This window comes from Megascapheus bottae, chromosome 16 (assembly GCF_031878675.1).
Source record: "Megascapheus bottae isolate mThoBot1 chromosome 16, mThoBot2.hap1, whole genome shotgun sequence".
Lineage (NCBI taxonomy): Eukaryota > Metazoa > Chordata > Mammalia > Rodentia > Geomyidae > Megascapheus > Megascapheus bottae.
The window spans coordinates 4,948,456-4,970,920 of NC_143524.1; the positions used below are offsets into that span (position 1 = coordinate 4,948,456).

Sequence of the window (22,465 nt, forward strand, 5' to 3'; positions counted from 1 at the left end):
GTGTAACTCCTTCAAGCCCTCCCAGCTGGAATGCCCATGTTTTTCCCTTCCTGTCAGCTGAACAGACAGCAAGGGCTCGTCCCACATTTCCCAAAGGCCAGGAGAGCAGATGGTAATGACTGGCAGATGAACCTTTACCCACATATGGCCCACCCTCTTCCTGGTACCTGTGACTCCCACTGACTTTTCTGCCAGGTGCTGCCTAGCCCATTAATTGACTGACAGCTGGAACCCCAGCCCACCTGGATCCCAGGAAGAGAACAATCCACACTCTCCCACATTCTTCAGGGATTGGGACACTCCAAAGCATCTGCCAAAGCCCATGGTGTCTTGGGTGGTTCCCTTTGAGTAGAAAAAGCCACCGGTTTCGGCAGGCACTGATAAGGAGTATGGCAGTCTGTGAGGAAGAGACAACTCGTGGCCCTCTTGCTTTCCAATGCACAAAGCTCAGTCATGAAAGCCACTGACTTTATTGATCTAAAAAACTTTACAAGAACAGTGACTTCTGCCAAAAAAGGAGCCAAATGGCATTCAACAGACCAGAGGGGAGGGTGGGGAGGGAAGAGGCCAGGAATCTACTTGCGAAGGTGTGGAGGTGGCAGAGGAAGAAGGAAGAAGGGTGATGCATGCAAGAGTGAGAATTCCAAAAAAGTTGAAATGATGAGGAGAGAACTCCCAAAAGACCCTGGTGTACATTGGAGGTGAGTGTGACAACAGCAATCTTTTCTTTCGTAGGGAAGAGCCTCCACTCAGCTGCAAACACTGGAGACTCAACACAGGGGCTGGGGGCGGAGGGGTCTCCAAAGAGCATCACAAGAAGGCGTCACACCACTCTCGAAGGCACCCAAAGCAGTCCCGGGACTGCTTCGCATTGGCACCACATGTGTCCTTCAGCCATTCCCGGAAGAGGTCTTCATCTTTCTTTAGCACCAGAAACTGGCCAAGGACCACATAGGCCTGCAAAACAGGCAAAGCAAATAGGTAAACGCTCTGTGAAGTTGTAACGGGTGCTTAACAGAAGCCTTTGCTGAGAAGCACTTACTCCTCACTTGGGCCCCCAAATAAACTAAAAGCAGGGTAAAAGCTAGGCACCCCAACTTTCCTTTTGTCAATATCCTGAAACAGTCTCTCCTGAAATAACTTTACATTATGTTGGAATCTAGAAAGTACAGGAGTACTTGTCAGGAGTCAGTAACTAACAAGATCACATCTGATCAACCCAGACACAGTGACCTACCAAAAGAAGTAGGGAGGTGGCAGGGAAAGGGAAACAAGCAGTGTTTCATTGGTATGAAAAAGGAGTTGGGCTAAGGGTAACTACAGATTCATAGACAGGTAGTTGGCATGTATAAAGTAAAACTAGGGGTTAAGGGAGAATGACACAGGGAGTGTGATTGAACTGTATACCTGGATAGAAATGTAAAATCCCCCTAAAGGTAACTAATGGATGCTATTTTAAAAAGCTGAATGGGGCTGGGAGTTTGGCCTAGTGGTAGAGTGCTTGCCTAGCATGCATGCGGACCTGGATTCGATTCTTCCCTAACACATACATAGAAAAAGCTGGAAGTGATGCTGTCTGTGGCTCAAGTGGTAGAGCTCTAGTCTTGAGAAAGCCCAAGAACAGTATTTAGACTGTGAGTTCAAGCACCATGACTGACAAAAAAAATATAAAAGTTGGACAGGAGCCAGGTAACATTTTGCTATGTATACATAAAGTCACTGCATTTTTTTTGGGGGGGGGGTGGAGGGTATTGGTCATGGGGCTTGAACTCAGGACCTGGAAGCTCTACCTGAGCTTGTTCTGTTAAGACTAATGCTACGCCACTTAGAGACACAGTGCCACTTCTGGTTTTCTGGTGATTAATGGAAGAATCTCAGAGACTAGGGCTGATTTTGAACTGTGGTCCTCACATCTCATCCTCCTGAATAGCTAGGATTACAGCTCCGGCTACCCCTTTGTATTTCAAGAAGAAGATGATGATGATGATGGTAAAAATAAGCAGTAGCAGCCATGCGGTGGCTCATGCCTGTCATCCTAGCTACTCAGAAAGCTGAGATCTGAGGATCAAGGTTCAAAGCCAGCCTGGGCACAAAAGGACCTGAGACTCTTCTCTCCAATTAACCTCTAGAAAATGGGAAATGGGGCTTGGCTCAAGGGTAGGGCAGTAGCCTTGAGCTAAAGAGCTCAGGGACAGTGCCCAGGCTGAGCCCCCATGACCTACAAAAAAAAGGTCACGCTTCATGACCCAACAACAACAAAAAAAGAATTCATGAACTTTCCTGCCAGGGCTGGCTTCCCACTATGATCCTAAGATCTCAGCCTCCTGAGTAACCAGGATTATACATGTAGGCCACCAGTGTGGACTGAGATTCATCTCCAATTAATTAGAAAAAGCCAAAAGTGGAGCTCCAGCTCAAGTGGTAGAGTGTTAGCCTTGAGCACAGAGAGGCTCGGGGATAGTGCTAGGCAGAATTCAAGCTCCAGCAATAAAGAAAAAAAATAATTAAAATACAAAGGGATTTTAAAAGCTGGGTATTGGTGGTTCATGTCTGTCTGTAATCCTAGCTACTCAGAATGCTGAAACTTAATGATCATGGTTCAAAGCCAGCTTGGGTAGGAAAGTCCTTGAGACTTTTATCTTCAATTAAACACCAAAAAAGTAGAGCTGTGGCTCAAGTGGGAGAGCACTAGTCTTGAGCACAAAGCTCAGGGCTTGGCACCCAGGCCCTGAGTGCAAGCCTCAGGATCAGTACCAAAAAAAAAGAAAAAAAAAAAGTTGGATGGGAGGGCAAGACCATCTTTGTGCATTCAGAGAACACAAGAGGGATGCAGTCATAATATTCCATACATAGTCTATAAAATTAGGAAGACTGGCTGGGCAAAATGGCTCACACTTGTAATCCTAGCTATTCAGGAGGCTGAGATCTGAGGACCTCAATTCAAAGCCAGTCAGGGCACTAAAGTCTCTTGGACTTTTTTTTTTTTTTTTCGGTCATGAGGCTTGAACTCTGGGCCTGGAGCAGTCCCTGAGCTCTTCAGCTCAAGGTTACCACCCTACCCTGAAGCCACAGCCTCACTTCCCCTTTTCTACAGATTAATTAGAGATAAGAGTCTCCCAGAATGGGCCGAGAATTTGGCCGAGTGGTTAAAGTGCTTGCCTAGCATGCACGAAGACCCAGGTTTAATTCCCGGGTACTCCATACATAGAAAAAAGCCAGAAATGGTGCTGAGGCTCAAGTGGTAGAGCTCTAGCCTTGAGAAAGTCCAAGGACAGTGCTCAGGTCCTGAGCTCAAGCCCAGGACTGGAAAAAAAAAAAAAGAAAGTGGCGGGGGAGTTTGAAAGGAATATGGGAGAATAATGAAGGGATGACAAGGATCAAGATGCACTGTACTTAACTGATTTGTTGACTCGTCTTTTCTACAGTAGTTCTCGTGCCGGGGCAACCCCATTACCCAATGCTGTGCCCCGTATCTACCCTTCCCTCGCTCCCCAGCTGTCCCACCATACTGCACCACCAACACACGCCGCCTTCGCAGGAACCCCAGACCTTGTCAAAGCCCCTTTCCTCCAGCTTCTTGCCCAGGACTTCACCAATCCCGGCCAGGCTCCCCACTGGCTTTTCCCCCATGGGCTCGGCCACGAAATCTCGGTGCTTTTGGGAGGTGGTCATCTTGATCGGTCTTAATCTGGGAATCCCAAGAAAACACAAGTTAGGGACGAGGCCCGGGGAGTCCCAGGGCACTCTCCCTCCCAGTCCGCACCAGGCGCCTTTCGCTGCACACACGAGGAGACCGCTATTCGGCCTCTCCTCAGGAGAGAAAGCTCGGCGACGCCCCGTCCGGCCCCGGCAGAAACACTACACGCACGAGCAGGTGGCGCCCGCGGGGCAGCGGGGCGCCCCGGAGCGGTGGCCGCTCCGTGACCTTCCTGCAGCACAGACGCTAAGCCTGCCGGAAACAGCTACGTGGTGCGGAAAGCTGAGAGAAGGGTCTCTGCTCCCCACCGCCCCACAGGAAGCACCACACACCGGCCGCCGACGGTCCGGGGAGTCCTCGCCTCGCGATATTCCACCGCCGCGGCGAGTTCCGCCGACAGGGTCGGGCCCGCCCCGCCTCCGGGCGCTGGCCCCGCCCCGCCTCCAGGAGCTGGCCCCGCCCCGCCTCCGGGAGCTGGCCCCGCCCCAGCACCAGGAGCTGGCCCCGCCCCGCCTCCGGGAGCTGGCCCCGCCCCGCCACCAGGAGCTGGCCCCGCCCCGCCTCCGGGCGCTGGCCCCGCCCCGCCTCCAGGCGCTGGCCCGGGCCCGCCCGCCTCCAGGATCTGGCCCCGCCCCCTCCGGCGCTGGCCCCGCCTCCGGCGCTGGCCCCGCCCCTCCCACGCGCTACGCGCCACGCGCAGCCCCTCTCGCAGCGCGATGGAGTCCGCTCTAACGGCGCGTCCTCAGGCCCGCTTCAGCAATGGGGCCGCGTTCCTCCCGCCCTCCCGCGCCTCCTTCGGCCTCCAGCCCAGGGCTGCTCCGCAGCTCGCACTCACCCGTTCGCTCCGGCTCCAGTAACGGCTCCTCCCGCCGCCCGGCCGCTCACGCCGAGACCTCCAGGCACTAGAACGTCCCTCGACTTCCGCTTCCGGGTCGCCTTAAGACCCACCCTAAAAAGTACTATAAATTGGGCGGTTCTAGCAGCCGGCGGTCATAGAGCTGTGGCGCTCGGGGCTCCCGCACTCTCCGCTCTGCCGGCCTCCCAGGTGCCGCGGGCAGCGTCTCCGGTGCCAGCTCCCGGCGGCCAGCGTTCTGTGGAGGATCGCAGGCCCCTCTGCGGCCCGGAACTCTAGGACTGCGCCTTGCCGGCCCTCACGCGGAAGGATTAGAGGGACGGACAAAGGGAAGGCAGGGTGACCGGGAGGATTCCGAAGAGCTCCGGAAGCGCAGTTCTTCTCGTGTCCGGCGCGGGCCGGCTTCGGGCTTCGCGGGAAGTGGGAACGCGGGACGCTTGGGTTCAAGCCGACGCCCCCGTCCCGATCGTCGGCAGGCCCCATCTTTGTGTCTTCATTGGCTCAGCCTGGAAGCGCGGCGCGCGCGAGTCGCTGCCCGCGTCAGCCCACCCGACGGCGCCCGCGGGACCCGAGGGCCGAGGTAAGTGTGCGTCTGCATCCCCGGCCGCTGGAGATGGCGCCGCCTTTGGAAACCACTGGTTCTGGCTCGGACTGTCGCAGTGAGTCAGTCTCTGCCTGCGGGGTGCCCACAGGTGTCTGTGTGAGGCGGCGCTGGCCTTGGGGTGTACAAGCTGGTGGAATATGGTTTGGTTGATCTCAAGACGTCTTCCGGAGAGGTTGCTAGGGTGACTGCTCTAGATAACTTTTTGCTTTTTGCTTAAAAAGGAAAACTGTCGGTGCTGTGGCTCAAGTTGTAGAGCTCTATCCTTGAAAAAGCTCAAGGACCTTGCTCAGGCCCTGAGCCCAAGCCCAGGCCTTGGGGGGGGGGGAGGGTGGAGCAGAAGGAAGAAAATAATACTGTCTTTACATACTCGTACAAAGGGGCTTTAAAGGCTGGGCTTTTGTGGCTCATACCGGTAATACTAGTTACCCAGGAGGCTGAAATCAGGAAGAGGATCATGGTTCAAAGCCAGCCTGGGCAGGAAAGTCTGTGAGACTCCTATCTTCAGTTAGCCACCAAAAGGCTAGAATTGTGGCTCATGTGGTAGAGTGCTAGCTTTGAGCACAAAAGCTCAGAAACAGTACCCAGGCCCTGAGTTAAAGCCCTAGGACTTACACAGAAAGGGGGGAGGGGCTTAATTAAGCATGTCAGCTTGGGTATAATGCACCTAGATCAGTGTCACCTCTCTCCTCTTGCTCCAATCTTATCCCAACCCCACCCATACCCTCAAAAGTTTCTTAGTTCCATTTTCACATTTAGACATTGAAGATCTTTTTTTTTTCTTTCTTATTTTCTTTTTCTGTCTGTCACTCGTAGAGCTTGAACTCTGGGCCTGGGCGCTGTCCCTGAGGTCCTCAGCTCAAGGCTACTGCCCTACTCTTGAGCCACAGCCCCACTTCCTGTTTTCTAATGGTTAATTGGAGATGAGTCTCAGGGTCTTTAGTGCCCAGGCTGGCTTTGAACTGTGATCTTTAGAAGATATCATGTGTTTAACCAGGTCACTCCTCAGTATAAGGCTGCCCACCTTCAAAGCAGTCCTGACTTCTGAGTCTGCCATCTGAAGACATTGTGAAGACAACTTGACAGTCTCTGCTTCACTAACTCCTCTGGACAGGACCCAGCATGTCTCAGGTCACCAAGAGGAAGCATGTGGTGAAGGAGGTGCTGGGGGAGCACATGGTGCCCTCTGACCAGCAGCAGATTGTGAGGGTAAGTGGCATTGGGCTGAGCTGTTCTTCCTCGTCTCGTCTTCCGTTGGATTTCCAGAGTAGAGGCTTATATTGGTTTTCCTGGAACAGGTACTCAGGACCCCAGGAAATAATCTGCATGAGGTGGAAACAGCACAGGGGCAGCGCTTCCTGGTGAGCATGCCCTCCAAGTACCGGAAGAACATCTGGATCAAGAGAGGAGACTTTCTCATTGTTGACCCCATTGAAGAGGGAGAGAAAGTGAAGGCTGAGATCTCCTTTGTGCTCTGCAAGGACCATGTGCGCTCTCTGCAGAAGGAAGGGCTCTGGTAGGTGGGCCCTCTGGCTTGTGGAGAGATTGACTTCCTAATGAAGGAATTATGGGAGGAAAGGGGAAACTGGAAACATCTTTTTTACTGAGAGCTTTCTCTAACCTGACTTTTCTTGGCACAGGCCTGAAGCCTTCTCTGAAGTGGCTGAGAAACAGAACAACAGGAACAGGTGAGGAGCAAGTCCCAGGGCCAGGGACACAAAAATGAGGGTCCACACCTTGGTGCCTCGAGGGGCAGCCTGCCTTTCTCTCTATGCAGAATACCTAGTTTGAACTCCCAAATCTGTGCTAGAATAGTGTTTTTGTGTCTTGTTTCTGAGGTTGGTCTCTAACTTTGCTTGGGCTGGCTTAAACTTGAAATCCTTTGCCTGACTTCCAAGTAGCTGGCTTCTAAGTAGCTGCCCAGCTATAGGAGGAAATCTATTTCTTTGGCCATGGTTTCCAGCTGTTTGCTTGACTCCATCCTTCCTTTTAGTCTTTAAGGGACCTGCTGCATTTTTTTAAAGACCTGTGGACTGCTGGCTGCTTGGACTGAATGGTCCTTTGGGGGAAGCGGGGACGGGGGACACTTTGGTTGCAGATCTGATTTCCCCAGAAAGTGTTGAGCTAACTCTGATGCCTTTCTCTTTGCAGACAGCCTCAGCCAGAGCTCCCAGCTGAGCCACAGACCTCAGGAGAAGAGTCTGGCTCTGAAGATGATTCTGACCTCTTCGTTAACACCAACCGCAGACCTTATCATGAAAGCGAAGAGGAGAGTGAAGAGGAAGAGGCAGCCTGAGAGCCAGGGACCCACTTCTCCACTTGCTCAGGGACTAGTCCCTGGTTCCTCTGGGCTTGGACATTCCTGGGGTACCCTGCAGATCTTCTTCCCTGGATGGGGACAAGGCAGGGTCCCCCTTTGAACTGACTTTCTGACCTAAGACAATTAAACCCCTGGTGGGTAATGATGTGTACTGGTATCTGAGTAAATCTCTGTGTGAAAATGAACAAACCAACCAATCAGCCTCTTTTAGAGGCCTTAGGATCCAGTAGGCAGACTGGAGAGAAAATAGGGATGGACTGGTCTTCAAGTAATTTATTCAGAGTCTCATTAGGCACTTAGAAAGTGCCAGGCTTAGCCTGTGGCTCACACCTGTAATCCTAGCTACTCTGGAGGATGAGATTTGAGGATTGTGGTTCAAGGCCTGCCCAGGCAGAAAAAGCCCATGATAGGATTATCTTGTTTTTAAAAAACAAAAACAAAAACAAAAGCCATGTGCTGGTGGCTTTTGCCTATAATCCTAGCTACTTGGGACTGAGATTTGGTTCAAAGCCAGCTCAGGCAGGGTAGTGTGAGACTTATCTCCAGTTAAACACCAAAAATTTGTTACTCTATAGATATGCTTTATTATATATATTAATATGTATTTTAATTATGTTCTAAAGTTTATGTATCAGTGATTGTATATAGAGATTCCCTTCAATACTTGTTTGTTAAACGTGTCTTTGAAATACGATGTAAAAATCAATGTTAATAAATTCTTTAAATAAAAACAAGTAGTAGAGAGCTTGCCTTGACTCAGGAACAGAGCCCAGGCCATGAGTTCAATCATAAAAACTGACAGGAAAAAAAATACCAGGCTTTTGATGATATGATTGTGTTACCAAAAAAAAAAAAGGAAATGTTTTAGGCCTAGTACTATGTATTCCCCTTACTTAAGTTGTTAACATCTAGGAGACATTCTACTGCATTTCCTACTTTAAGATAATAGCAGTTCAGACATTCAGGCTTGCTGTCCAGCGCCCCGCCTGTCTATGTAATGCTCAGGAAAAATCCCAGGTGCCTCTTGAGTCACTCTCATGGTCTTTTTTAGTCATCTGCTATAAGAACACTGATGAGCTGCTATCTTTTAGGACTAGATAGACCCTATCTCACCCCACCCTACATGTAATCTCCAGAGTGTGGATTTGTGGTCAGCAAACCTACTTACCCCTAAGGACATGAATGCTCTGTAACCCTTTCATTAGTGTCTGTTCACCCTTATCATTTGGCCCTCAGCACCAGAAGGTAGCACTGGTGGCCTCTGTGGCTACTCAGATTGACTTTTTTCTTTCTGTGCTGGTCCTGGGGCCTGAACTCATGGCCTAGGCACTACACTGTCCCTGAGCTTTTGTGCTCAAGGCTTTCACTCTACTACTTGAACCACAAACTCCACTTGTGGCTTTGGTTGGTTGTGGGGCTGGAACTCTGGGCCTGGGTACTGTCAGCTTTTTTGCTCAAGGCTGTATTACTCTACCACTTTGAGCTACAGTGCCACTTCCAGGTAGTTAATTGTAGATGAGTCACAGACTTTCTTGCCTAGGCTGGCTTTGAACCTTGATCCTCAGATCTCAGCCTCCTGAGTAGCTAGGATAACAGGTGTGAGTCCCCAGTGCCCCACTGTTAATCTTACTAAAGAGTTTGCCTCTTGGTTTAGTTCCCAACCCCAACCTTCCCCCCCACCACCACCATTTTCCCTATTTCACCAAGAGCCATTCAACAGTTTGGCCCCTAGTTCCTTGATAACCAACCCCAAAATGATTACATTGTTCTAGCCTCTGCCTGTAACCCCTATTTTAGATCTCTGACATGGATAGGAAGGTATATTATCTACTCTTAAGTAGATCACCTGTACATTTGCCCCTGGCTTCATTGTCTATTCACTTACCTCTACAAAAATTTATCTAAACCTGACATTCTCACCTGAAGCCTCTTTGTGCAGCATCAGTTCCACAGTCCTCACAGTCACTTGGCTCTATATTTGTACAGTGAAAACCTAGCTCTTCTGTCATTCAGCTCTGTGCTTAAATCCAAGGCACTGTTGTTAGATGGGAAAACAGCCATTTTAGCCCACCAGTTACAATGGAAATTGATCCTTAAATCTCAGGTGAATCCTTGGTATTGCCTAACAATTCTAAGAATCTAAGGTATCTGCTTTAAAATTTCAACTCCCTTTCCCATTCATCCACTGTTAATGTGCTCTTAAATTCTGTCTTGGGGGTAGGGTATGCCAGTAGAGCCTAAGGGCTTGAGCTTTACACTCTCCCTTAATTTTTTTATTTTTTGGCCAGTCCTAGGGCGTTAACTCAGGGCCTGAGCACCACTTCCCACTTTTCTACGTATGTGGCCCCGAGGAATCAAACCTGGGTCTTCGTGCATGCTAGGCAAGCAATCCACCACTAAGCCAAACTCCTGGCCCCTCAATTTTTTTACTCAAGGTTGATGCTGTATCACTTGAGCTACACCTCTACTTTCACTGTTTTTTTGTTTTTGTTTTTTGGGTTTTTTTTTTGTGTGTGTGTGTGTGTGTGTGTGAGTCAGGGGCTTGAACTCTGGGCCTGGGCAATGTCCCTGAGCTCTTCAGCTCCATGCTACTTTACCCCTGAACCACAGCCCCACTTCCCATTTTCTAGTGATTAATTGAAGATAAGAGTCTCACATTCTTTAGTGCCCAGTCTGGCTTTGAACCGCGATCCTCAGGTCAGTAGGATTTACAGGCGTGACTTACCATGCCTGGCTCTCTTTCACCTTTTACTGGTTTGTTGAAGTTAATATTCTCACCTACTTCTCTGCCTGGGCTGACTACGAATCGACTCTGAAACCCTGGCTGCACCAGTAACTAGGATTGCAGACATGAGCTACTGCTGCCTGAGTGCTTCTTAATCTGTTCTATTTCTCTCCTCATACTCTTCTTGTGCCAGTCCAGGGGCTAGAACTCAGGGCCTTACATTATAATCCTCAGCTATATTTTTGCTCAGAGCTAGCATTCTTAACATACCTCCATTTTTGACTTTGTGGTGGTTAATTGGAGATAAGAGCCTCAGGGACTTTCCTGCCTACGCTGCCTTCAAACTGATTTCAGATCTCAGCCTCTTGAGTAGTTAGGATTATAGGCTTGAGCTTAAGTGAGATAAGCCAAGCTTGGACAAACATGCGTGTGTTCTCTCATATGCAGAATATGAGAGCAATATCCCCAAACATGATAAATTACATAGGATTCTAAGCACTCCTACACAGTGAGACCAAAGGAGCCCACATTTGGGGAAAGAATACAAAGGTGGAATGCCTCTGTGCATCCAGAAAAGAAAATCGAGGTTTTTTTTTTTTTTTGTTTTTTACAATCTTTTGTCTTGTTTATTCATCTATCTGTCTTTCTGGGGGTAAAGAGGGGCACAGAAATGGACAATGAGTGAACAAATACCCCAGTGGTGCTCAGACACTGTTGAGAATGAACGGTGTGACCTAGTGATAAGTGCTTCCCTACATACACGAAGCCCTGGGTTGGATTCCTCAGTATGACATACACAGAAAAAGCCAGAAGGGGTGCCGTGGTTCAAGTGGTAGTGCTATCCTTGAGAAAGCCCAAGGACAGTGCCCAGGCCCTGAATTAAAGCTCCATGATTAGCTTGCACGCACACACACATACACATGAGTGACAAAACTTGTGGGCAGAGAAAAATTAGGAGTAAAGGATGACACTGTCCAAAAAGAAATGTATTCAATTATTTACCAAAGAAACAGTAACCCTTCTGTATGTCATCTTTACTAAAAACAATAAAGAATATTTAAAAAGCCACTGTCCTTATTAGCAAGTACAGAAAGAATTGCTTTGGGATGAGGAAAAGATTTTTGAAATGTACAAAATGACCTTTCCAAGACAGAACTGACTCACATCAGATTGTTCAAGAGAGTTTTGAGACTACTAGTCTATAGCTACTCTTACTTCAAAGTTTATTTCAGCAGTCTGGTCTTACACTAGTCCTCAGAACCTGTGCTCATGCCATTTCACAGACAAGAATAGGAGATCATCAGATGCCAGTGGCTAGCACACCATCCCAGCTACCCAGGAGGATTGCAGTTGGAAGCCAGCTGGGGGCAGTTAGTTCTGAGACTCTCATCTCCAATAAACTCCAAAAAGCTGGAAGCAAAGCTGTGGCTCAAGTGGTAGAGTGCCTGGCTTGAGCAATACACACTTAAGGACAGTGCCTGGAGGTCAAGCCTGAGGACTGGGGAGGGAGGGAGGAAAGGAGGGGTAAGGAGGAACAGAGAGGGCAAAGAAGCCTCATTAACCCGCATGAAGTTAAGCAGGTAAGCAGACATCAAACACACAACAGCTCCCAGACGCTGAGGCTCCCAGGCCACCTGGCAAGAGGCTCAAAAGATTCAAGAGGTCCAGAGTAAGAGAAGGACTGTGGGACTGTTGGCAAGGGCAGAGCAGGCAGAGTGGCTCAGGAGAGCCTGGGCTCAACAGCCGCTTCCCCAACACAGGAGGGAGTGTTTACAGATGGTTATGGTCACAATGTGCCAAATGCTCAGGAGCTTCTCCCAGGCTTTGGAAATAGATGGTTGAGGTCTCCCCATCTCCAACCCCAGGCCCACCATAAAGCTCCCCCAACTGCCTCCTTGACAAACAGCTGCAGAGAAAGCTGGATGAGAATCAAGACTTCAGAACAGGGGACACTGAGCTTCTTTTTGCTCAAGGTGAGCGTTCTACCACTTCAGCCACAGAACTACTTCTGGATTTTTGAGTAGTTTATTAGAGATAAATGTCTCATGGAGTTTCCTGACTGGGCTGGCTTTGAACCTTGATTCTCAGATCTACTCAGACTTCTGAGTAGCTAAGATTACAGGCATGAGCCACCAACATGCAGCCGAAAACTGGATTTTGTCTCCTGCTTACATTTTTCCAACTCAAAAATTGTTAAAAATTCACTTTCTCCAATTTATTTTTGGCTTCATGTTAAAACTTAAGAGCAACCCCGAATGTGTCTGGAGACGCGTGTGAACAGGACACCATCTTCTGACTCCGGGCGGTCCCATGTGGCAAGGCTTGTGTGCCTTTGACTGACCCAGCTCCTTCACTGCTCTTGAGAGCCGACATCCCAGCATAGTGGAGTGTGGCGAGGTGGGGCCGGGCTTAGCCCTTCTGGAGCAGTGTGCTTAAACACATGCCCAATCTGGGCCAGGGCAGGGCATGGCCTCCTGTCCTCACCGTCACACAGGCAAGGCATATAAGAGGACGGGGGGGGGGGGCATCCCCCCCCACAGGCCTAATCACCCTGGCCGCCCTGCACACTATGGCTGAGATTACAGGGCAGTGACTTGTGCAGCTCTGGGGACGCCATGGTGTTCACGTCTCAATACGCCAGCCAGTTTGGAACAGGAGCTGGGCCTGCTGGTAAGGGCAACAGCAGCTCGGCCAGCGGGGAAGAGAGAACAAGCGGCTTCTCAGTGGCTGCCCATGTCCCCCCTTCACCTCCATGCCACTGCTCCGGACAGCTGAAGGCTGGATCTCACCTGGTACAGGCCACATGTATTTGGGGAAGAAAACACTGAATCCTATGGAGAAAAAGGGTTTTGACTGCAAAATGGAGGCTCAGAGAGGTTCAGTAATTGTTGGTCACAGAGATGGGTGTCATCTGAGGGCACTGCCTGCCCCCCTCCCAGGACTAGCCCTGGAATCTGTTCCGTGACCAGGGAAGAAAAAATAAGGAGGGGCTTTATTTAATATTACAGTTGAGGAGATAAGATGTGAGGCCGTTTCACTTGGTGATGGTGTTCCTGCAGAGAGAAGAGAGGCTTGAGACTAGGGAGACAGACACAGCCGCCCCAGGCCTGGCACCACCCTGCCCCGAGTGCCCCACCCTTCCCGACCCTTCCGGGCCCACCCCTGCCCCACCACTCACGCATTCATGCTCTTGCCACTGCCACTGAGGACTATGTATGGTGTCTTCTGGGCCTTCTGCTTCTCCTGCAACAGGGCCACCGTGCCCAGGGGCGTATCGCTGGAACTCATCTTCTTCAGGAGCTGGGGGGGGGGGGAGGGTTGAGGTAAGCATGGGCCAGGGAAGGCCTGCATCCCTGACCTAGATGCACAGATTATCCCTCAGAGCACCCACCGCCTCCTCATCGAGCTTCTTCATGCGCCGCTCTGTCTTCATCTTGCCCGAGCCCTTCCCATGGAAGCGATGGGACAGTTGCCGGAATGCCTGAGGACAGAAGAAGAGCCGGTGCTGCAGGAACCCCATGCCAGGCTGGGCCACCTACACCCAAAGAACTCCACAACGAGGCATGGGGTACTGAATGATCCTACCCAGGCGAGGCCTGGGGCTGAGAAAAGCACCCAGGGCCTGGCACTTAGGGGCCCAGCAGGGGTGAGGCAGGCTTGGAGACAAACATGCTGACAGACTGCTACAGATCCAGAGCCTGTGTGGGCTGGGATGGTTCAGCAGTGTGGGGACCGGGAGAGTGGGGACAGGGCTTGTACAGCAGAGGGGCCACAGGGGCTGGACCACCTACAAAGGTAGTGGCCCTGAAAGTAGAGCTTCTACTATAGCAGTGGGCATCAAAGACAAGGTTCTGCCCTGTCAGCCCCCAGTCAGTGTGGGGCACAGAGCTGCGCTGCCTTCATGGCCCTGCTCACCTCCTTAGGGGTGAGTTTCCGGCCTGTCTCATCAACATACTCGATCTTCACATCGGGCTTGTAGCCGTCTTTCTCCTTGAAGTCCTGAGTGAAGCCTCGGTACTCTTCCCGCCGGCTGTACTTGTCGTCGATGGCCCTGACCACACAGCCCACTGTGAGCTGGAGCTCACTGGAGGCACTGGCCTCGTACCCGCCCGCCTCCCGAGACGACACTCACATCTTATCCTCGATGCAATACACAGCAGAGGGCAGTGACTTGTTGGGGGCCTTTACTCGAGCCACCTTCTGCACCGTTGTCTCCAGCAACCCTGGGGGCAGAGGGACCATGAGCCCCTAAGCAGCTTCCCTTCAGATGGGCGCTACCTAGCAGGGCCGCAGGGCCCCACGCCCAGTCTTGTCGAGGAGCTAAGGACGGCAGAGCTGGCACTATGACCCCAGGGTCTGGCTGCTTCAACTCCCCCCACTGCTTCCCAGAGGACCAGAGCCTTGAAGACACAGCAGACAACCAGACCCTCGTGACTTGCAGAACTGGGAGGAAGGCCGAGGGGGCTCAGGAGACCACAGGAAAAGGCGGCTGAAGGGCCTGAAGATGGTAGACTGTGTCCACCTCACCTGCAGGTGCCCACCCAGCCTGGCACTACCTTTGTTCTGACACAGGAGCAGAGCGGCCGCCAGTCCTCGGTTCACAATGGGCTCCTCATCCAGGATGGTGGTGGAGGAAGCGGAGAACTGGGAATGACGCAGGTGGGAGTGAGCAGCCATAGGAGCGCTTTAGCCCCTTCCACCAGAGCGAGGCCAGGCGTCAAGCCTAGTCTGGGGCCAGGTGAGTTGCCCTGGGTCCCTGAGGGCCCTGGTCCCCACATCCAGCCCACACCCGCAGCCATCCTCACATCCTGCTGCTGCTTCTCCTCATCCAGGTTGACTGTGCTCCAGCCAATGTTCTCTTCCCCATCTGACTCGGAGCCGCCATTGGCTGAGCGCTCCTCATCCCGTTCAAAGTCCTGGAGCAAGAAATGAAGGTCAGCCTCGACATCCTCCCTTGAGGCATGGCCAGCAGGGGAACCCACCAGGCCTGAGGGGGCTTGGGACCCACCATGAGCTCCTCCTGCTCCTCCCGGTTGCCTGCCAGCCCGTAGGTGGGGATCTCGCCGAGGGTGCGGCAGAACTCCGAGGTGGCGTTGAACACGATGGCCCCCTTGCGCTCAGGGTCCTCCTCCTCCTCCCAGCCGCGCTGGCGGGACTCCAGCTTCTTCACAATCTCCACCACCTGGGGGAGGGAGCAGCTGTGGGCAGATCCCAAGTTTCTGGGGTGATACCGCTACAACCTGGGCCCCACAGATCCTCCCTGGTGGCAGTGACCACTCCCAATGACCATTCCAACCTGTCCCTGACCCAGCCGCCTCACCAGCCCACCGCCCACTCGCATCCAGCCTTCCTGACCCCTACTGACTGACCAGCTCTCCAAAGCCCCTCGTGCTCTCACTCAGCCTCCCTCTTCCTCTCCTTTCAAGGATGTGCCTCTCAACTCCTACCTGTCCCTGAACACCCAGCATCCTCTCCAGTCACCTCAGCTCCCGTTTCCCTAGTTTTCCTCACATTCACAAACTAGCTAATGGTGCTTATGTTCGCAGGTCACTGGGAAGCAGTGTGAGCTCAGGCCCCAGGGCTGCCCTGCTCTCCTGAACACAGGACCCTGAACACAGGACCTCACTGGTGACAGAGGAACTCAGCACACCCAGTTCCTCCAAGGGCAGCAGGGTGCAGCACTCCACACGACCACATGGCTAGGAACCAGAAACTCCTTTTTTTCTTTTGGTGGGTCATGGGGCTTGAACTCAGCCTGGACGCTGTCCCTGGCTCTTCGGCTCAAGGCTACCACCCTATCAAGGCGTTAAGCCCCACCTCCCATTTTTCTAGAACTTAATTGGAGATAAGAGTCTCTGGTTCTTTTGTGCCCGGGTTGGCTTTGAACTTTGATCCTCAGATCTCAGCCTCCTGAGTAGCTAGGATTACAGGCGTGAGCCACCACCCGCAGCATAAACTTCTTAAAGAAAGATTCCCACAGAACTCGGGTGTTGTCTGCTCAGCCTCACCTTCTCGCCACTATCCCGTAGCTGCTGGAGCTGCTGCAGCTGCCGTAGCCGGCGCCCCTTCTCCAGCTGCTTCTGCAGCTCCTGCTCCGCCTCATCCTCCTCGAGCACCTCCGGGGAGCCTGATGGCAAAGCACCCCCATCCTCTGGGGAAAGAGGAGGAGAGAGGCTCACACCACTTCGTGGCCCTGGCCCCACCCTCTCGCTCCCTGCTGGCCCCTCACCCTCATCACTGATGTCCATGTTCTCCACGCGAGTGTCATCTGATGCGGTGGGCTGGGACACAGGCTCTTTTTCTTCCTCCTCTGGAGCCTCCTCCTCTGCCTCAGGCACTCGGCGCCGACCCCGGCCCCTCAGCCTAGGAAAAGGAGGCCACTCTGGTGAGTGCTGGTTCCCAGGAACCTCTCAACTCTCATGCCCGCCAACACTGGGACCAAGCCCACCTGGAGCCAAAGTCCCCATCTTGAGTGTGGTCCCCGAGAGGCAGCAGGTCATCTGCCCGCACCACCACTTCCTTCTCCTTCTTGCGGATCTTCTTGACTCTTCGCTTGGTCTTTTTGAAGGCGACCTGTGGGGTAAGAGGAGTGACGTGAGGAGGGGAGGCGGGCTACTACGGCCCTCGATAATCGCTTCTGGGAGACGGAGAGAAGCAACCTCCCCAGCTCCAAAGTGGGGGAACCAGGATTGGCAAATCACGGCCATCGAACTCCTCCCACACGTAGCCGTGTGGCAGAACCCCAGGCTGGCTCTATTTGACTCAGCACCTAGGCTGCCATTCTCTGCCACCTCCACCTCTCCGGAATGCATGCCGACAGCCCAGGCTCTCCACGTCAGATCTGTGCCACTCAAAGCACTAGGGCTCACCATCTCTTCAGGTGTGAGATACTCAGAAGCAAGTCGGGGCCCAATGGAGCTCAGGGACTGAGCCTGCAGCCGCAGTTTGGCCCGGATCTCTTCCAGCTCGCGCTCCCGAAGGCCGTCAGCTGTGCCACCTTGGTCCAAACGGAAAGAGGATGGCCGCTCACCCTCCAGCTCCTCATCATACTTAGCCAGGATAGAGCGGGGTTTTTGCTACAAGACAAGAGGTGTAGATTAAGATCCAGGTTGGATCCTAACAAGCCAGGAAATAATGGCTTCCTCAGCAAGCCCCATTCCTCAACCAGGCCTTGACCCTGCCAGCCAGCATGCCTGTGCCAAGTCATCCACGCTCTCGTCCTCTGTGTAGGGCAGGTAGTCGGGCTTCTTCTTCCGTAGTTCCACGTTCTTCTCAGCGCGTTCTTTATCCACCAGGTTCACGTTGACCAGCACATCCTCCCCCTCCTGCAGGACACCTAAGAGAGGACAGAGTAGTACCATTCCAGTGCCAAGACACCGCGCCCAGGACCCTCCAGCCAATTCAGCTTACCTTTGTCCTTGAGGGTGAGGACCAGGGTCTCCCCTTCTCGGAAGGAGTCAATGGCATGCTCCACAGTAAGGCCCTGCAGGTCTCGGGCGCTGTACAGGTCCTGCAGGGGAGACTGGCTGAGTCAGGAGCCAACAATCCAGCTGTGACCCTACCCCTACACTGCCGCCACAGCCTCACCTGCCGCCTCTGCTCAAACTCCTCCTCCACCAGCGTGCTGACGCCAAACTCTTGGTCCATCTCCTCCAACAGCTTGGCCTGAGGGTCAGGGAAGAGGGACTTAGGAGCTCAGGCCATTCAGCACCACCTGAAAACACTTGCCACTGTACCAAGCACAAGTGCAAAAAGGACAGGCCTCACAGCCAAGGTCAGAGAGCCCCAAGCTGACTCCCGTGCCCCTGCCCCAACGTAGGCCTCTTCTGAACCAACCCCCGCACCTCCCCAGGGTCAGCCCCCACCACCGAGTGCTCACCCTCTTCTCTGCCAAGTCCTTCTCCTTCTGCAGCTGCCGGCTCCTCTCTATCCAGGCTGCGGTGTCATCCAACCATGGGTCATCCTCTCCCAGCGTCTTTATCTTCCTGAAGAGAAGGAAGACGGATTCTCAGCAGTCCAGCCCCGTTTCCTGGTTTCTATTACTGCAGCCGAAGCAGCTTCCCCTGTTCCTCCTTGGCTAGGACACTCACCCCAGCTTTTGGTTCAGCAGGCGCTTTTCCTTGGCAGCTGCCAGCTTCTCCCGTAGCTCTTCCCGCTGTCGTAAGGCCATGGGGTTGATGACATCGGCTGCCACGGGCTCCTCCTTGGTGCCCGCCTCTGGAAGGGGGGCCCAGACGTGAGGCTATGCCTGCCCATGGCTGGGGGGAGAGGAGGGAGCCACTCACCCTGCCCCTTCCAGCTTAAAGGCCAGAAGGGGCCAGGAGAGAGGAAGAACCATTCATTTTTACCACTCCCACGTCACCCCAGACACACTCTGAATGTGCTCTGAAGGCCCTCAAACCACGCTGCTTTAAAAACCAACAATAAATCTGCAATAAATGAGCACATCCCTCTATGCACCTACAGCAAGGATGTCACAATGCCCACAGAAGCGGGCTCTAGAGAAATACAGTGTCAAGTGGTGTCAACCCACATTCTTCAAATGGCCTCTTGCCCACACAGAGGCCCGCCCTCCACTAAATCTTTCGTTCTACACTCACCTTTCTTGACGGCATTGACCTCCAAGGGTTTCAGCCCCAACTTTGCCCGGAGTTTACTGAGAACAAGAAATACAAATGTTAGGGGCTGCTAAAGGCATAGGCATCGCTGGGCGCCGTGGCTCACACCTATAACCCTAGCTGCTCAGGAGGCTGAGATCTCAGGATCTCGGGTCAAAGCCAGTCCGGGCACTGAAGTCTGTGAGATTCTTATCTCCAATCAATCACCAGAAGACCAGAAGTGGTGCTATGTCTCAATTGGTAGAGTGCTAGCCTTGAGCTGAAGAGCTCAGAGACAACGTTGAAGCCCCAAGACAGACAAAAAAAAAAAAAGAGAGAAAAAGTACAGGGCATAAAATGTTATTTCTGAACAAAAGGTAAAATCAAGAATGGGAATGGGTGGTCCTAAGGCACTGAAAAGGACACAGTTTCCGTCCGTATCAGGCATGTGGGCACTAGGTCTGGCCTAACCCAACCAGTGAGTGAATGCCATGCCATCCTCCCTCTTGGGTCTTAGTTTCCTCCTTTGAACTCCAATGGTTGGCTGACTCCCATGACCCTCAACGGCAACTAGCATGCTTTTGTGTAAGATACCTTCCTCAGAGCTTCCTCAGAATTTTTTGTCTCAGCAAACAGGAGATCCATAAGGCAACCAGTACTTACTTGGTCTCTTCGATGCTAAGTGATGAGGCATCTCCTGAGCTAGTTTTGGAGCTGGCAGCTGGAACAAAACAAAACATGGCTCAGGGGTTGACCACAGGGCCAAAAAGCCTGTATCTCTGACTCTAGATGCATGGTCAAAGATCAGGGCCCCTCATCCACAACTGAGTCTGTGGTAATGCTAGCAAACAGCCTTCTTCCTCCTGAGCTAAAAAGCAGTAGCAACTCTGAGTCCTTTTCTTTTTTCCCCGAGTCTTGTAACTTGAATTCTAAACTTGGGTGCTGTCCCCGAGTTTCTTCTTGCTCAAGGCAAGTTCTCTACCACTTGAGCCACAGTAAACTTCTGGCTTTTCTGAGTAGATTTATTGGAGATAAGAGTCTCTGGGAGCCACCTGGTGCAGTGGCTCATTCCTGTAATCCAAGCAACCATGGAGGGTGAGATCTGAGGATTGAGGTTCAAAGCCAGCCCAGGCACTAAAAAGTCATGAGACTCTTATCTCCAATTAACCACCAGAAAACCAGAGGTGGGGCTGTGGCTCACCGGGTAGGGAAGTAGCCTTGAGCTGAAGAGCTCAGGGACAGCACCCAGGCCCCAGAGTTCAAGCCCCATGACTGACTGGGCTGGCTTTGACCCCATAATCCTCAGATCTCAGACTCCTGAATAGCTACAGGTGTGAGCCACCAGCACTTGGCTTCCTGGTCTCCTTCTAGCCCAGCATCAATTTTTCCTTTATTGGTGGTAATGGGATTTAAACAGAGGAAACTTGCACTTACTAGGCAGGTTCTTTACCACCCTGAGCCATAATTCCTGCCCTAGAGAATCTCTTCTCTGTATTTCCATTTCTGACCCTCTCGGTGTGCCCAATTGTGTGCATTCTGGATCTCCAACTGTTCTCTCTGGAATTTGCTCTGATAGATAAAATCCCATCCATATGCAAAGAACACACACAGATTTATTCATAAAATTCTATTCAGCTATTGCTCTGCCCTGAACTCCATCCAGGGCACTTGCACAACCCTTTTTGGGTGGTTCTCCCAACACAGAGTGAGGGCTGTCGGCAGTGTGATCACGTCCTCTGGGCAGTTTGTGGCATTAAGACATGACCTGATGGCTGGGAATGTGGCTTAATGGTAGACTGCTTGGTTAGTGTGCATGAAATCCTGGGTTCAATTCCTCAGTACCACATAAATAGAAAAGGTTAGAAATGGTGCAATGGCTCAAGTGGTAGAGCGCTAGCCTTGAGCAAAAAAGCAGCTCAGAGACAGTGCCCAGGCCGAGTTTAAGCACCAAGACTGCCCCCCCCCCCAAAAAAAGACACTTCCAGGGGCATGTTCTGTACTGGATGGATGCTGTGGATATGTGCAAATACCCATTTGAGAACAGCACTCCACCCACCTTACCAATAACAGGAAATGTCACCAAACACCAGGAAGCAAACAGTACAGAAGGAGCCCTATCCTCCACTCTACCTCCTCCCCAGAATCCTCTCTCCACCAGACAGGGACTCCAACCTATACAGGCTTTCTCCAAGGTCACTATCCTCCTATTTCCAAATCCTGTAGTTCTGGTTCACTTCCCCTGCAGTGAGATGCTGCACCTCGTGGGCCTCTCCACACATCTCCATTCCTTCCCACGCTCGTCACGCAGCCACCATCCGTTCTTTGATCGGTGGTTAACTGCCCTCCTAATCCCAAAGAAAGGCCTACCTGTCCTTTTTTTGACCAAACTACTAGCTTCGAGAGTCTCTATCACCTGTCAATCTGATCAACTCAAATCCGCGGCCACCCACCACCGCCAGGACAAAATTCTGATGAAGGCAACGAGGATATGGACAGCATCAGGGCCAGGCAATCCGGGACAACACTCCCTCCCTCCCCTTCCCACCCCCCGCCCCACGCCCGCGGCCAGGGATCCCCGCCCCGCCTCCGCCCAGGCCCCGCCCTCACCGGCCTCGTAGCCGTCGTCCCGCTTCTCCCGCTTCACTCGCCGCTCGGAGGGCTCGGCCTGGCTGCGCTCCCGCCCGTGGGCGCCGCTGCGGGCCTCGGCCTCCGCCCCACGCCTCCCGCTCCCGCGCTCGCCCCCGCGCTCCCGGCTCCGCTTTCGCCGCTCGCCGCCGCCGCCGCCGCTGCCGCCGCCACTCCGGTGCTTATGTTTTTTGTGCTCCCGATGGCGCGGTGGCTGCTCGCTGGCGCTCCCGGTGCCTGCCGCTGCCGTCGTCCCCGCCGCCTCCTTCTCTCCACGGTGCTTCTTCGACGAGCCCATGGCGGCAAGCCTGCGGGAGCGGGTGGCCGACGAACCCCGACGACGTAAAATGGAAAAACTTCCGGGTCGTACGGCGGCCGCCGCCGCTTCCGGCGGAAGTCAAGAGCGGTAACTTCCTGGAAGCCTAGCCCAAAGGCTCATGGGTAAGGCCAGGTCGGAACCCGACTGCGCAATCGCCACAGGCCCGGGCCGGAGGGCGAGGTCTGCGCGTGCGCGCCGGCGGCGGCTCTCTGGCTCCCTGGACTTGGGGCTGTTTTGAGGTGCGGCCGTCATGGACCTGAGTCCTCTGTAACCGCGCTCCGCGGCGGGGTGGGCGCGCAGGGGACGAGGGCGCCCTTCCTTGCCTTCCTCTTTTTTTTTTTTCTTTTTCCTTTGGCGGTCGTGGGGCCTGAACTCTGGGCCTGGGCGCTGCCCCCGAGCTCTTCAGCTCCGGGCCCCGGCCCCACCCCGCGCCCCAGCGCCTTCCCGGTCTCTTCCCGGTCTCTTCCCGGTGGCTCATCGGGGATGAGCGTCTCACGGATCTCTGTGCCCGGGCTGGCTTTGAGCCTCGACCCTCAGATCTCACCTCCTGAGCAGCTCGGATGCCAGGCGGGGGCCCCCGGCCCAGCCCTGGCCTTCTGCTTGCACTGTGTTTTTGCTTCCGGAAGGAGATCTCCATTGAGAAATTTACTGTTCCTTGTCAGTCGACAAATCGCCGGGCACGGTGGCTCCCGCCTGTCATCCGAGCTACTCAGGAGGCTGAGAGCTGA

The 22,465-nt window shown here is 53.1% G+C and overlaps 3 protein-coding genes across 3 annotated transcripts; 1 reads left to right on the forward strand and 2 right to left on the reverse strand.

The window, feature by feature from the left end:
* Positions 1–454: 454 nt before the first annotated feature.
* Banf1 (barrier to autointegration nuclear assembly factor 1) lies at positions 455–4,634 on the reverse strand. The gene is made up of 3 exons (XM_090347322.1): positions 4,533–4,634; positions 3,550–3,688; positions 455–957 (listed from the first exon to the last, which is right to left on the reverse strand). Exons 2-3 carry the CDS (start codon positions 3,670–3,672, stop codon positions 811–813), a joined length of 270 nt encoding a protein of 89 aa, XP_090203448.1. The 5' UTR covers positions 3,673–3,688; positions 4,533–4,634; the 3' UTR covers positions 455–810.
* Positions 4,635–4,717: 83 nt separating this feature from the next.
* On the forward strand, positions 4,718–8,821 carry Eif1ad (eukaryotic translation initiation factor 1A domain containing). Its single transcript, XM_090347320.1, has 5 exons — positions 4,718–5,130; positions 6,149–6,360; positions 6,450–6,667; positions 6,792–6,839; positions 7,303–8,821. Exons 2-5 carry the CDS (start codon positions 6,274–6,276, stop codon positions 7,445–7,447), a joined length of 498 nt encoding a protein of 165 aa, XP_090203446.1. The 5' UTR covers positions 4,718–5,130; positions 6,149–6,273; the 3' UTR covers positions 7,448–8,821.
* A 3,565-nt stretch (positions 8,822–12,386) lies between these two features.
* Positions 12,387–21,772, reverse strand: Sart1 (spliceosome associated factor 1, recruiter of U4/U6.U5 tri-snRNP). The gene is made up of 20 exons (XM_090347323.1): positions 21,401–21,772; positions 19,457–19,514; positions 18,797–18,852; positions 18,287–18,413; positions 18,076–18,181; positions 17,784–17,861; positions 17,607–17,706; positions 17,390–17,532; positions 17,066–17,272; positions 16,645–16,769; positions 16,426–16,559; positions 16,205–16,347; positions 15,205–15,378; positions 15,002–15,112; positions 14,753–14,840; positions 14,329–14,419; positions 14,112–14,247; positions 13,588–13,677; positions 13,375–13,496; positions 12,387–13,249 (listed from the first exon to the last, which is right to left on the reverse strand). The coding sequence occupies exons 1-20, from the start codon at positions 21,714–21,716 to the stop codon at positions 13,231–13,233; spliced, it is 2,424 nt and encodes an 807-aa protein (XP_090203449.1). The 5' UTR covers positions 21,717–21,772; the 3' UTR covers positions 12,387–13,230.
* Between the last annotated feature and the right edge of the window lie 693 nt (positions 21,773–22,465).